The 13,814-nt window shown below is 44.6% G+C and overlaps 1 protein-coding gene across 10 annotated transcripts in view; it reads left to right on the forward strand.

The window, feature by feature from the left end:
- The window catches only part of hdac5 (histone deacetylase 5), a 49,708-nt gene extending 35,894 nt beyond the window's left edge, over nucleotides 1–13,814 (forward strand). For 9 of the 10 annotated variants that reach the window (XM_076082783.1, XM_076082776.1, XM_076082794.1 and 6 more), the window contains 13 exons: nucleotides 818–951; nucleotides 1,343–1,463; nucleotides 2,013–2,062; nucleotides 2,164–2,271; nucleotides 2,368–2,423; nucleotides 2,588–2,675; nucleotides 3,693–3,812; nucleotides 6,584–6,681; nucleotides 6,778–6,896; nucleotides 7,053–7,186; nucleotides 8,123–8,204; nucleotides 8,295–8,475; nucleotides 8,742–13,814. In XM_076082783.1, the coding sequence (XP_075938898.1) occupies nucleotides 818–951; nucleotides 1,343–1,463; nucleotides 2,013–2,062; nucleotides 2,164–2,271; nucleotides 2,368–2,423; nucleotides 2,588–2,675; nucleotides 3,693–3,812; nucleotides 6,584–6,681; nucleotides 6,778–6,896; nucleotides 7,053–7,186; nucleotides 8,123–8,204; nucleotides 8,295–8,475; nucleotides 8,742–8,781 (1,331 nt within the window). In that variant the 3' untranslated portion in view covers nucleotides 8,782–13,814. The remainder of the gene's footprint in view (nucleotides 1–817; nucleotides 952–1,342; nucleotides 1,464–2,012; nucleotides 2,063–2,163; nucleotides 2,272–2,367; nucleotides 2,424–2,587; nucleotides 2,676–3,692; nucleotides 3,813–6,583; nucleotides 6,682–6,777; nucleotides 6,897–7,052; nucleotides 7,187–8,122; nucleotides 8,205–8,294; nucleotides 8,476–8,741) is intronic. The other variant, XR_012950116.1, reaches the window with a different exon arrangement.

Consider the following 13,814-nt stretch of genomic DNA (forward strand, 5'->3'; position numbering starts at 1 on the left):
ATAAAAGGTCTTAAAAGGAAACTCTAAGTGAGAAACTTTTAGTGTAATTTAGGAAAGCTCCTAATGATGAGATCCTTTTGAACGACTACATCCTCAGAACGCTCCCAACATTAGCTCGTCATGTCAATAGTGGATTCAGATGAGGCCTTTTATATTAGCATTGTGGTAAATGTGTCCCGCATGTCTCACACATGTTACACTTGTAGCTGCTGACATCTTGTGGTGCTTATTTGTCACTACAAAATACACGGAGAAGGACCGTTAACACATTTGTTTTTGTACTGGTGAATTTATGATGCCAACCATTAACTGTATGTTGTTTTATTTATTGGTTTATTTGATAAGGGACAGTGCACATTAGTAAAAACATTGCTGTAAATGCGCCAGAGTTAGCCAAAAGGCTATTTTTCATCTGTAGTCCCAAGAGGAAGATGTTACAAAATAAACCTAAAAACTGAATATAAGATTACATTTAAAAGGTTATACAATATTGACGCTTTACAATGTGTGCACAAACAATGAAAAAAGGTGAGAATATTAATATACGTAGTATCATCACTCAGGAGACTCATATACAGCACATTGTCAAGTACGAACAAGACATGCAACACAGAGGCTCTCAAAGACAACATACGCAAAGTAAATAAAAAAAACTGTATGTTGTTATATGTTGCTTTTACTTTGCTGTTTATTTCTTTATTCCTCTTTCTTTTTCTTTTTTTTACCCAGTATTCAATTGGTCCCAGCTGTCATTTGTACAGGTATTGGAGTATTGTTCTGTATCTTTTATTTGAGAATACTCTCTCTCCTTCTCCAGGGCTGGTGTATGACAGTCTGATGTTGAAGCATCAGTGTGTGTGTGGCAACGCTCACATCCACCCAGAGCATGCTGGGAGAGTGCAAAGCATCTGGTCCCGACTGCAGGAGACGGGCCTACTGGGCCGCTGTGAGGTACGCGCACACACACACGCACACAATCAGGACCTTTGTACACACAGCAGAGCTACGCCCACAATGCCGAGAGGTCATGGTTTTGGTGCAGGCTATCCCAGCATGCACTACAATATGCTTCTAACATTCGCCTCCCAGGAGTCTACTTTAAAGCCTTCATGGCAGTTAGCACAGCTGAGCTCCTCATCATCATCACCTTCACACTTAACACGTGGTGTCTGTATTGTGCTTTACAATAGTTGATTCTAGTAGTTGCCAAATATCCATTTATTTTGTCTTATAGGGAAATAAAAATGTGCAGACTCCTTACTCAAACTCTCTTTGTGTGTGTGTGTGTGTGTGTGTGTGTGTGTGTGTGTGTGTGTGTGTGTGTGTGTGTGTGTGAGAGCAGAGGATTCGGGGGCGTAAAGCGTCTCTGGATGAGATCCAGTCCGTCCATTCAGAGTTCCACACTCTGCTGTACGGAACCAGTCCGCTGAATCGACACAAACTGGACCACAAGAAGCTGCTGGGTACCTGTCTGTCTGTCTGTCTATCTGAGTGACCTATATCCCTATATAGTATGTAGTTGTGACACATGTATACTGTATTTATGATATAAAACCCTTCTACATTGTTTAGCCCCCCCCCAGCATAAAGAGGCACTTAACCCCTGATGTGACCGGCTGTTTAGCTTGAGGCTAAATCTGTAATTCTGCTTCTCTGTAATGCATCCTGCCTTATGCTGCGTTCACGCCAAACACCGAGCAAATTCTCGCCTTGTGTTACTCGTGCTACTTTGACCGCGAGACGGGTAACCATTTCCTCAATAAGTGGAAGTCCCAGATACGTTGGGAAACCAAACGCCGTCCTTTCTGGGTTCATAACATCATCCGGAGGTGCTGCATTCACCGTATCACAGCATTATGCAAATTCCACGCGCCAGTTGAATTCCACGTTTCTGCGGCAATTGTTGCATCTGTTCGTGTCTTCCACTTTTATGTAATGGTGCTGCGCGTGTGTGTGAACACATCAATACACACCACAAGACCTGTAAGTAACCTATACTCTGGTTGTTCCAGGTCCAATCAGCCAGAAGATGTACGCTGTTCTTCCCTGTGGAGGAATTGGGGTGAGGCTATCTCTCTACTCGCCTCTCTCGGCCCACCTCTGTCTCATGTGTCTGCGTGTCAGTGTCTTAGCTCCGGTCTGATCTCTGCGTGTCCCCGGCAGGTGGACAGTGACACCGTGTGGAACGAGATGCACTCGTCGGCGGCGGTCCGCATGGCGGTCGGCTCCGTCATCGAGCTGGCCTTCAGAGTGGCGGCGGGGGAGCTGAAGGTAACGCGCAGGGAAACACTCACAAGTGCACTTCTGCTGCACAAACGTGACACAGCGTCTGACCCGTCCTTCACTCTGTGTCTGTTTCCACACTAGAATGGCTTCGCAGTGGTGCGTCCACCAGGTCACCACGCTGAGGAGTCCACTGCCATGTCAGTACCAGTTCATCGTTACACAGCTGAATACCTCACTACATGTCGGCGACGACTAACGGCTTGTATATGTGTGTCCTGTGTTTGTTTGTGTGCGTGCGTGTGTGCGTGCGTGTGTGTGTGTGTGTGTGTGTGTGTGTGTGTGTGTGTTTGTGTGTGAACAGGGGGTTTTGTTTCTTTAATTCAGTAGCCATCACTACCAAGCTGCTGCAACAGAAGCTGGGCGTGGGCAAGATCCTCATTGTGGACTGGGTGAGTCGCACTGACACACACACACACACACACACACACACACACACACACACACACACAATCTGTCGGCACCTGGAAAGAATTTCACTTTTTTATTTACTACTTTCGGCATAAAAGCGTGAATTACTCATTAATAATGAGCATTATTCATAGAAAATTCCATTTTTATTTCAAAATTGTTGAATGGAGTGATGGTATAAATGTATGATCATGCATTAATGCATCAATGCATTAAATGCACCAAAACCCTCAACACCTGCAGCTTAATGAAATTGCAAATAAATACACCTGTGGATGACCGTGCTGTTTCATGAATCAAACTTAAATAACGGCCCGGCATCTCCCAAGCACCCCACTGGTACTCTACAGCAGAGGGCGGTCTGCACGCCCGCAGTCTGGAGAAACAGACGGATACCAATGCACTGCTGGATGGGGCCACTAGCAAACCACCTACAAAAGTCTGTTTAAGTGTTCGCTATATTCAGAATATTTCCTCGATGGGGAGCTGAAGCTGTTATATGCTTCTGTGCTGTCTTCAAAGCCACAAGACTCCTTTGACAAAAATAGTCATTTGACTACCACGGCAACAACAGTTTAGTGAGTTTGTGTTATTGTGTGACTTTGGTGTTTTAAAGGGTTAGTAGGGATTAGATCTGATCAAGGCAGCGGTCGACCAGCAACTGTCGTTTTTCTGCAAGGTAAACATTTTTCTTGTCAATGGAGTCTAGTGGTCTTGAAGCATAGATGGATACAACGGCTTCAGTTCCCCGCCAGAAAGGGCCGTCTGACGGCAAGATGACTAATCTAACTATAGCGAACACTTTAACTGATAATGACTTGTTTCGGTGGCTTACATACATGTTGGTGCTGCCCCCCGTCCACTCCCACAAATCCAAACTGTACCGTTAATAGTTTTCTGAGCGGGCTTTTATTCAATACACCAAACGCAGTGTGCTCAGAGTGTCTGTATCACAACGACCGACTGACCGACTGACCGTCTCTCTCACGCCACCGCAGGACATTCACCATGGCAACGGCACCCAGCAGGCCTTCTACAGTGACCCCAGCGTCCTCTACATCTCCCTCCATCGCTACGACGACGGGAACTTCTTTCCTGGCAGCGGAGCTCCAGAGGAGGTACACACACACACACACACACTCACACACCACACACACTCACACACACACTCACACACACTCTCACACACACACACACACACACACTCACCACACACACACAAAGCAGAGGTGATAATTCAGAAATAGTTGAACCGGTGTCATGAGCCCCATGTTTTGAAAATGACTAATAACTACAACACTCCATGCTCACCCACTGGAATCTCTCTCTGACATTTAGCTAAATGGTGAATCTCCCCCGCTGGGTACAAGTCAACTATTATCTTAGAATAGCATGAGGCCTAAACGTTCATTTGTGTGTGTGTGTGTGTGTGTGTGTGTGTGTGTGTGTGTACCCGCAGTTATGCTTTAATTTGTCTGACTGAAACACTTCGAGTGTCTCCTTGAGGCCTGACAAATGCATTTACTTCCTCATGAAACTTTGTTTATTGAGCCCGTTCTTTAAAACACGGCCCAGTCCCAATGTTGCCCCCCTAAGGACTAAAACCCTGAACCCTCGGGGACTTACCTGACGTCACCCGGTAGATGGTTGAGTGAGAGAGGCCGCCAGAGCTTGAAATGGTGTAAATACGAACGGGACAGCACTGTGCGCCGATATATCACGTTACCTTGACAACATCTTAACGTTGTAATGTTATGCACAAGTATTTTACTGCCTGATTTGAACATCTTCCAGGCTCTTGCCTTACGGGGCCACAGGTCATTTTCTTAATCTTTTTACTCTTTTTTTGACAAAGCAGCTTCAGCAAGCTAAATTAAAAGAAATGGTAAACCGGGTGTGTAATATAGTCTCTGCTTGCATCTCTCTGATTTCATGTGGTCCTTAATGTTTCTGTGTACATGTAATATGCCAAGCAGAGCACCCATACCTGATATAAGACATACAGTGGGTACTGAAAGTATTCAGACCCCTTTAAATTTTTCACTCTTTGTTTCATTGCAGCCATTTGCTAAAATCAAAAAAGTTCATTTTATTTCTCATTAATGTACACTCAGCACCCCATCTTGACAGAAAAAACAGAAATGTAGAAATTTTTGCAAATTTATTAAAAAAGAAAAACTGAAATATCACATGGTCATAAGTATTCAGACCCTTTGCTCAGTATTGAGTAGAAGCACCCTTTTGAGCTAGTACAGCCATGAGTCTTCTTGGGAATGATGCAACAAGTTTTTCACACCTGGATTTGGGGATCCTCTGCCATTCTTCCTTGCAGATCCTCTCCAGTTCCGTCAGGTTGGATGGTGAACGTTGGTGGACAGCCATTTTCAGGTCTCTCCAGAGATGCTCAATTGGGTTTAGGTCAGGGCTCTGGCTGGGCCAGTCAAGAATGGTCACAGAGTTGTTCCGAAGCCACTCCTTTGTTATTTTAGCTGTGTGCTTAGGGTCATTGTCTTGTTGGAAGGTGAACCTTCGGCCCAGTCTGAGGTCCAGAGCACTCTGGAAGAGGTTTTCTTCCAGGATATCTCTGTACTTGGCCGCATTCATCTTTCCTTCAATTGCAACCAGTCGTCCTGTCCCTGCAGCTGAAAAACACCCCCATAGCATGATGCTGCCACCACCATGTTTCACTGTTGGGATTGTATTGGGCAGGTGATGAGCAGTGCCTGGTTTTCTCCACACATACCGCTTAGAATTAATGCCAAAAAGTTTAATCTTGGTCTCATCAGACCAGAGAATCTTATTTCTCTTAGTCTGGGAGTCCTTCATGTGTTTTTTGGCAAACTCTATGCGGGCTTTCATATGTCTTGCACTGAGGAGAGGCTTCCGTCGGGCCACTCTGCCATAAAGCCCCGACTGGTGGAGGGCTGCAGTGATAGTTGACTTTGTGGAACTTTCTCCCATCTCCCTACTGCATCTCTGGAGCTCAGCCACAGTGATCTTTGGGTTCTTCTTTACCTCTCTCACCAAGGCTCTTCTTCCACGATTGCTCAGTTTGGCTGGACGGCCAGGTCTAGGAAGAGTTGTGGTCGTCCCAAACTTCTTCCATTTAAGGATTATGGAGGCCACTGTGCTCTTAGGAACCTTGAGTGCTGCAGAAATTCTTTTGTAACCTTGGCCAGATCTGTGCCTTGCCACAATTCTGTCTCTGAGCTCCTTGGGCAGTTCCTTCGACCTCATGATTCTCATTTGCTCTGACATGCACTGTGAGCTGTAAGGTCTTATATAGACAGGTGTGTGCCTTTCCTAATCAAGTCCAATCAGTTTAATTAAACACAGCTGGACTCCAATGAAGGAGTAGAACCATCTCAAGGAGGATCAGAAGAAATGGACAGCATGTGAGTTAAATATGAGTGTCACAGCAAAGGGTCTGAATACTTATGACCATGTGATATTTCAGTTTTTCTTTTTTAATAAATTTGCAAACATTTCTACATTTCTGTTTTTTTCTGTCAAGATGGGGTGCTGAGTGTACATTAATGAGAAATAAAATGAACTTTTTTGATTTTAGCAAATGGCTGCAATGAAACAAAGAGTGAAAAACTTAAAGGGGGCTGAATACTTTCCGTACCCACTGTAGGAGTAAAAAAAACCAAATTAATTCGCTCATTTCAAATATGTAATCATATTTTATTAAGCTTGCTGACTCTGAATTAAGTTCTTTGGCTCTTGGTGTATTGCCCAGCCGCCACTGCATAGTATTAATTAAACACCCAGCGGAACCAAAGCCCATGTGATTTATTGGTAATTTAATCTACAAATATTGGTGGTTCTTTGGTCTTTGATATTCCAGTGAAGCACACAGACTGACACAGAGTCTCCCTCTCTGCAGGTGGGATCAGGTGCTGGTGTTGGTTTCAATGTGAACATAGCGTGGACCGGAGGAGTAGAGCCGCCTATGGGGGACGTGGAGTACCTCACTGCCTTCAGGTACACATTAATATGACGTTTGGTGCATTGGTTAAAATTCGTGCAAATGCCGTAAGGTTAAGCAATATGCTGTAAAATGTGTGTGTGTGTGTGTAGAAGCGTAGTGATGCCCATCGCAGAGCAGTTCAGTCCAGACGTGGTCCTGGTGTCCGCGGGCTTCGACGCTGTGGAGGGTCATCAGTCTCCTCTGGGAGGATACAACGTCTCCGCCAAGTGTGAGTGCTACACCGGTCACCGCGGTGACTCCTAACCGAGACAATTCTCTGAACGCTGACATCTCTGCGGCGTGACTACCAAATACCTTTTAATCCGTGTTTCTTAACTGTGACCTGTGTCTGTGTGTGTGTGTGTGTGTGTGTGTGTGTCGGCAGGTTTCGGTCAGCTAACGCAGCTGCTGATGGGTCTGGCGGGCGGGCGCGTCGTTATGGCGCTGGAGGGCGGTCATGACCTCACGGCCATCTGTGACGCATCGGAGGCCTGTGTCGCCGCACTTCTGGGAGACCCGGTGAGAGAGACAGTCGATCATTATTCATGGCTGGTTGTCCAATATTTCTGTGAATAATATGGAATTATGGCCGCCAATAAGACAAGGACTCAGTCTTTAACTAAGTACAAACAGTCAGCCAGCGTTACTTCTCAGTACAACGTTATTGTCCATTTGAATGTTAAAGGAACAGTTCAACATGTTGAGAAATGTGCTTATTTGCTTTTCTTTTTTTTCAGACTCAGGACTTGGTTAGCGTAGCTTAGCATAAAGACTGGAAAAGGGTAACCGTTTAGCCTGGTTCTGTTCAAAGTTGAAAAATACGCCTACCAACACCTCTAAAGCTCACTGGTAAACACACTGTTTACTACTTGTTTATCACACCCGGCCGAGCCAATCATGAGCCGAGCACCATGGTAGCCGTTTGTCAAGAAAGACACAACTAGCAACCATGATATCTATAAATACATTTATGATCAAATTGACTTACGTTCTATTACACAGACTTGGGATTCAGCATACAACACCCCCAAAATCCCAACTCTTTTTTCTTTTATATTTTGTGACAAAGCAGATACACCGTGTAAATCAGTAAGCTTTAGAAGTGCTTGTAAGTGTATTTTTTTCACTTTGGACAGAGCCAGGCAAGCTTTTTTCCCTGCCTGCTTCTGATCATTATGCTAAGCTAGGCTAAACACGCCATTCGTAACACACAAGATTCCTATTTATCTTCTCACCTGACTCTGGGAGGGACAGTGAATAAGCGATTTCCCCAAAAATGTCGAACTACTCCTTTAGACACAGCAGTATCAGCGCACGCAGATGAGACTTACAGGTCGAGAAGCCTCCAGTCAGTCCTCGGTGGTCAGTGCTGTGTATTGTTGGATGTATTGAACTTAAAAACATGAAATACACAGGCTGATCTTTCTGTTAACACACGTTCTCTGTCTCTCTCAGTGTGACTCTGTGTTTCAGTGGCCTCAGGAGAAGCCATGTCCAAAAGCTTGGGCCTCACTGGAGAGAGTAATAGAGATCCAGAGTAAGAAACACACAAACACACTCCAGAGATACACAATGATGTGAAGCTACAGCACGCCTTCATCCCTCTGTCTCTCCATCCCTCCTACAGATAAACACTGGTCGTGTCTCCAGAGTTTGTCTCAGACAAGTGGCCACTCGCTATTGGATGAGCCCCTGGGGGCTCAGGGCCAATCGGAGAAGGACGAGGCAGAGACGGTCAGTGCCATGGCCTCGCTCAGTGTTGATGTTGAGCAGCCGCGCTCGGAGCCCGACAACGCAGAAACCAGCAGGTCAGCGATGCGCTGAGCAGCGGCCGTACGGCCGTTTATTGCTAGTAACCGGCACAAAGACATGGCCTGAGGCTTCTCACTTTTTATTCACCAAAATATGTTTTAATTAGGATTAACATTATATGATATTGAAGGGTATTTTTGCAAGAACGATATTTACACATGTGTGTGTGTATATATATATTTGTATTTATATATGTGTACACATAGACATCTATGTTTTGACAAATGCTGTTAAATCTGACATTGTTTGATTTCACCCTCAGGTCCACAGAGGAGCCGATGGAAGAAGAGCCTGTGTTGTAGGAAGAGCTTAAAGGAGGATCACACACAAAAACCTACAAATTCACCTCCTTCTGGCACCTCCTATTCCTTCTCTTCTTCCTCCGCTGAGTGTGCGCAGGTGCACACACAAACACACGCAGCAGAATTGTGCCGTTGTGGAGGACTCCCGATTTTTCCGAGGAGAACGTTATGAACGCAGAAGAAGACGGGGACCGACGAAGACGCGTCTCTTTTCTTCATCGGCCCAGAGGAGGAGCAGACGACTTGTTGGCATCTCCATGGACACCAGAGGAGGAGAGGGTCAGCGAGGGGACACGCGTCTTGTAACCTGCATACTTTGTCACCTGCACACAGCACCACTGAATTCTTTCCCTTCCATCCGACTTCCTGTTTCTCCTCTTGTGTCCACAGCGGGACCACGACTGTGGAATTTGAGTCAACATGTCAGACGCCAAGTGGACGACTTGTCCTCTTGTCTGTCTGTCAGAGAAACAGGCCGAGCGAACGTGGCGGAGCAGGAGTAAACTGTTTTTAAAATGAACAGAGGAGGAACTAGGTGCCTTTCAAAAAAAGAGAAAAAAAACAACAACAAAAGAACAAAAATACCATCCAATCAGAAACCACAAAACACCACAGCAGCACCTCAGCAAACCCACCAGCCAATCAGGACTGAAGAAACACTGATGCACACGCTCATACTGCTGTCGTCTCAGTCACTTCATTTCTTGTTTCTTCATCTGGATGCCTTAATTTGTTCTTATCTCACTATTCAGCAACCTTGAGAGAGAGAATCATGAGAGTTCCTATATATATATATATGTATATGTATATGTATGTATATGTATATGTATATGTATATATATATATATATATATATATATATTTATTTATTTATAGGGTTATTGAAACTGCTAAGAATTGTATTTTCTTTCAAATCTGACAATATTCATGCCAGGTACTCCCAACAGACTTTAATTTAGTTTGGGAAGAGAATCCTCTAAAGCCATCATTACACACTGGAAATCCCCAGCAGAAGTCTCCATTGAATATTTCTGTCATTCCCGTTAACGATGACGTTCACTCAGACTTTTCTGGGATCTGGTGTCAGTGTCTCAGGATCCGGCCCGTTTTAACAGTCTTCATTGGTTGAGACATGTGACGCGTCTCTCTCTCTCTTTCGCTCGTTCCGATTGGGAGTCACGTCAGCTGATCCCCTTTTCTTCTCGAAAAGGGGATTGTGGGATTGTGGCACGTTTTCAAAACACCACGACGACCACCACCACGTCCCTCCCTCGTTTTTTGTTGTTGTTGTTAAATTGTAATATTTCCTCTTTGGTGTAAATATTTCCTCCTGTCCTGTTGCCCATGGTTACGTCACAGCAGACTCAGTGTGGTCACTTTTCTATTTCTGTACATACGTATATGTATAAAAAACACAAAGTACTTTCTCTTTTTGTATAAAAAAAGAAAAAAGAATATTATACACACACACACATGTATGTATATATTATGTTTTATCCAATCGGATTGGATTCATGAATATATTCTATTTGGAGATTTGATGTTTTAAAGGTTTGGTTGTTGACAGGAAGTAAGCACATGGTCTGATGTCACCAGACCGCCACCTGTATGTTTGTTTGTTTGTTTACAGATGTTGAGGATGGCTGGATACTGTTGTTGTCGTGGTTGGAGGTGGACAGCGGAGCTCCAGTTCCTCTGGCAGGACCAAGCATGCAGTGCTGCACTCCACAGGCCAACAGCAGCAGCTACAAAAGGGGGGATATTAAGGTCAAAGGTCGTGTTGGTGAATAGGTTGGTCCAGTGATGATGAGCTACGCCTCAATACGTTGTACTCGGCTAGAATTCGGACTTGAATGAGCTTTTCGTTGCACTTTTGCGTTCCGTGTTTATGTCGCCGAACAGAATGACCGTTTCAACTGTTTTTACTTCACGCAGTGAGCGCGTTGTGAAACACGCTGGGGCAACGTTGTAGTTGCCATTTCCATTCAGTTGATTTGTGCTCGATAAGTATTTTGCGAGCACGGGGTTCTAACTTTTGGGGGGGTTGTCGCAGATTCTTAAAACGTCTTAAATTTTTTTTTTTTTAAATGCATTTTTTTGTTACGGCAAGTCTTACGGGGATAGTAACTGTAAAGTAACCTGGGCTAGCTACAGATCGCTACCGGTTCATTTTCTCGAGAGAACGTACCCGGTGGCAGACAGAATTGCATCGTGAAAGCGCCAATCTAAACCACGTGAATGGAGGAGACCTTTCTTGGTCAGGGTTAGTGGGGTCATTTTCCCGCCATTGAAGTGGCTAAGACCATCCTGTAAATTGATATTTTCAATATTCTCCCCGTAACAAATTTTATGATTTTTTTACCTAAACCGACTTCTTTAGCTTCATGATTACGCTGCACCAAACCAATTACACAAATATATTTATTTTGTTTTAAAGATTACAGTTTTAGTTGGCAAATCAACTCCGCAGTATCCTTCAATTGAAGACGTCGTGTTCTGTACGTTCTGCCAAATGATGCCAGAATTCTCCCAAGAACCACCGCACTTAAACGTGGAAGACCGTTTGTTTGCCACTTCTTTAGTCCGAACTCAAGAAAGCTTTAAGCTACCGTCCTCCGCTCACTGGAGAAACCCAACGGATGCAGAGCCTCAGAACTGGACCATTCTATCACCCACGTCCATAAATACTCAACTCTGCCGGACACAACCTCACTAAACTCCATTTCCCACGACCCTCTGCTGTGTGGCGTGCGTCGTAGCCGACGCCGCTAACCTCTGGGTCCCCTCTGTTCAAAGCAATATAACACTAATAGGACAGCAGTGACCGGCAGGACTACAAAGACCAGCACACGCGTTGCCATGGTCGCACATTGGTGAAGCTCTCCCTGGCTTTTGATGGGGTCGAGCACCAGCATGGATTGATCAACGGGTTGATTGATTTATTGAGCTGTGTTTCCTGGCGGTTCAGTGTAGTCTGTTCTTTTCTGTGCTCGTGTAAACACTATGGCCATTTCGTCCGTCACAACAGTAGTCGGTAATAGCAGGGCCTCAGGTTGGGGGGAGGGGGGAGTTTTGTAATGCAAGACAAAAATTAGCCATCAAACACGGCAGTGCGGTGTTGACGACTGAGCTCAGCTGGAGTTCATGTGGAACAAGAAAGCGGCAACTACCACAGAGCAATTTATACTTTACACTTTCATTTATACGGCACTTAAAAATGTCTTAGTAACAACACTACAATGTTTTAAACTACTACCGACAACGAATAGTATTTTACCAGCATCTAGTGGCCATTAGAGGAACTGCAGTGTAAGATATATTGTTTTCAACATTGAAAGGTAATTCTGATTTATCACAACTTGGGCCTTATTTTTTTGTAGATTTAAGCCATCATTTCCATAGACAATAATAACAATGTACTAATCAGGTTCATCTGGAAACTCGAGAACTTCAATAAATATAAGTTTGACGGAGAAAGAAACACGAGCCGGCACAAACGCATAGAAACCCACGGCGTACCCGCCACAGCTGTGTTCCTGTACAGTGAGGGAGTATCGCTGTTTTACCGTCAATGTGAAGCGCTTTACCCAAAGAGTCAATGTGTGTATGAGTTGCAAGCAGTTCAACCAAAGAGCGGTCTTAGAGCGGTTGTAGAGGTCTGAAACAACTATTTCACAATAAAAAGAGAAAATGTGGATTTTTTTTTTTTAAATATCTTGTTTTGCTGATTTTTGTTTTTCTCTAATTTTCTTTCCTCGCCAATACGATGATTATGTCATATTGTCCTGCAGAGGTTTAATGGGATATTTTCACACTGCGGCTGAACGGTCAACTAGCATTTCCTGTTGCCTATTCTCTAGAAATATGTTTCAAATCCAGATGGGAACTTATCTGTTGACCTCAGGCTCTTTTAACCGGCCTGTGTGTAAATACAGCTGTAGACGCTACTAACTAACTCACCTCAGCCTTCTGTAGTGGTGATGTTGCTGCGTTAGGACATTTCAGCTCACTTTAGTGAGTTAAACAATAAGAGCCAGAGTGTAATAATCGGAAGTCGTGGTGGTTGCCGCTCTATGACCAGTGCTGACGGGTCTGATGGTTTGTGTCGTCTAAGGCCAAGATTTCTCCTCCCCAGCCCAGAGGCCGCACAGCTTTACTGTCACTACCGCCCACTCACACACACACACACAGGTGAATCGCACACTTTCACGCACACGGACTATTTTGCTACACAAGTTAAATACTGTATATTTCTTAATATGTTTGATACTGTGGTGTAAATGTAGTGTCCTGCTATGATGCGGTGTGTGTGTGTGTGTGTGTGTGTGTGCGTGCGTGCGTGCGTGCGTGCGTGTGTGTGGGTGGGGGGGTATTTTTTGGACTCGGGTGGGGACAGAGGAGGTTCGGTATCAGTGTGACTGTCTCCTTCTCCCTCCCTCCCTCTCTCTTTTACCTCCCTCTCTTTTTGAAGGGGAGACGTTCTCTCCGTTACCTTTTTCTCTCGTCCGGCTCGTGACTGAAAAATTGGAGAAAAAAACAACAACAAAAAGCCCACACCACGCCGTTTGGTTGGAACCGATCACAAGCACATTCCTGACTCTGTCCCGTGCTGTCGTTTTATCCGGATTCTTTCCCGTCGCGACGATACAACACGTGTCTAGTTCTCGCAGACTCACATGTACATAAAGCGCATATATGTGTACACATGTGCAATACACGCTATTCGAGCAATCTCTTACTGTGACTATTATTGATGATGATACTTGTCCCTTCTCTCGAAAGTTTCAGCCCATTTCTTTTTCCACCTCCTCGGCCCCAATTGTGTTGCAGGAGCTTAAAAAGGGAAGAACTCTTGTGATTCTTCACGCTCAGTTTCATTTCGGGGGTTCGCGGACATTTTAATGGAGCCCTTTATTTTTATTACTCTCACTGTAATGTTGTGACGTTGATCCTGATTCTCTGTTTCTTTGTGTTTTTTTTAAGTGGGCCTGTTGTTAAACTTGTCTGGAAACTCAATAAAGCAATTCACTGAC

The sequence above is a fragment of the Anarhichas minor genome, unplaced genomic scaffold (assembly GCF_050575085.1).
Source record: "Anarhichas minor isolate MPS153535 unplaced genomic scaffold, ASM5057508v1 ptg000007l, whole genome shotgun sequence".
NCBI lineage: Eukaryota > Metazoa > Chordata > Actinopteri > Perciformes > Anarhichadidae > Anarhichas > Anarhichas minor.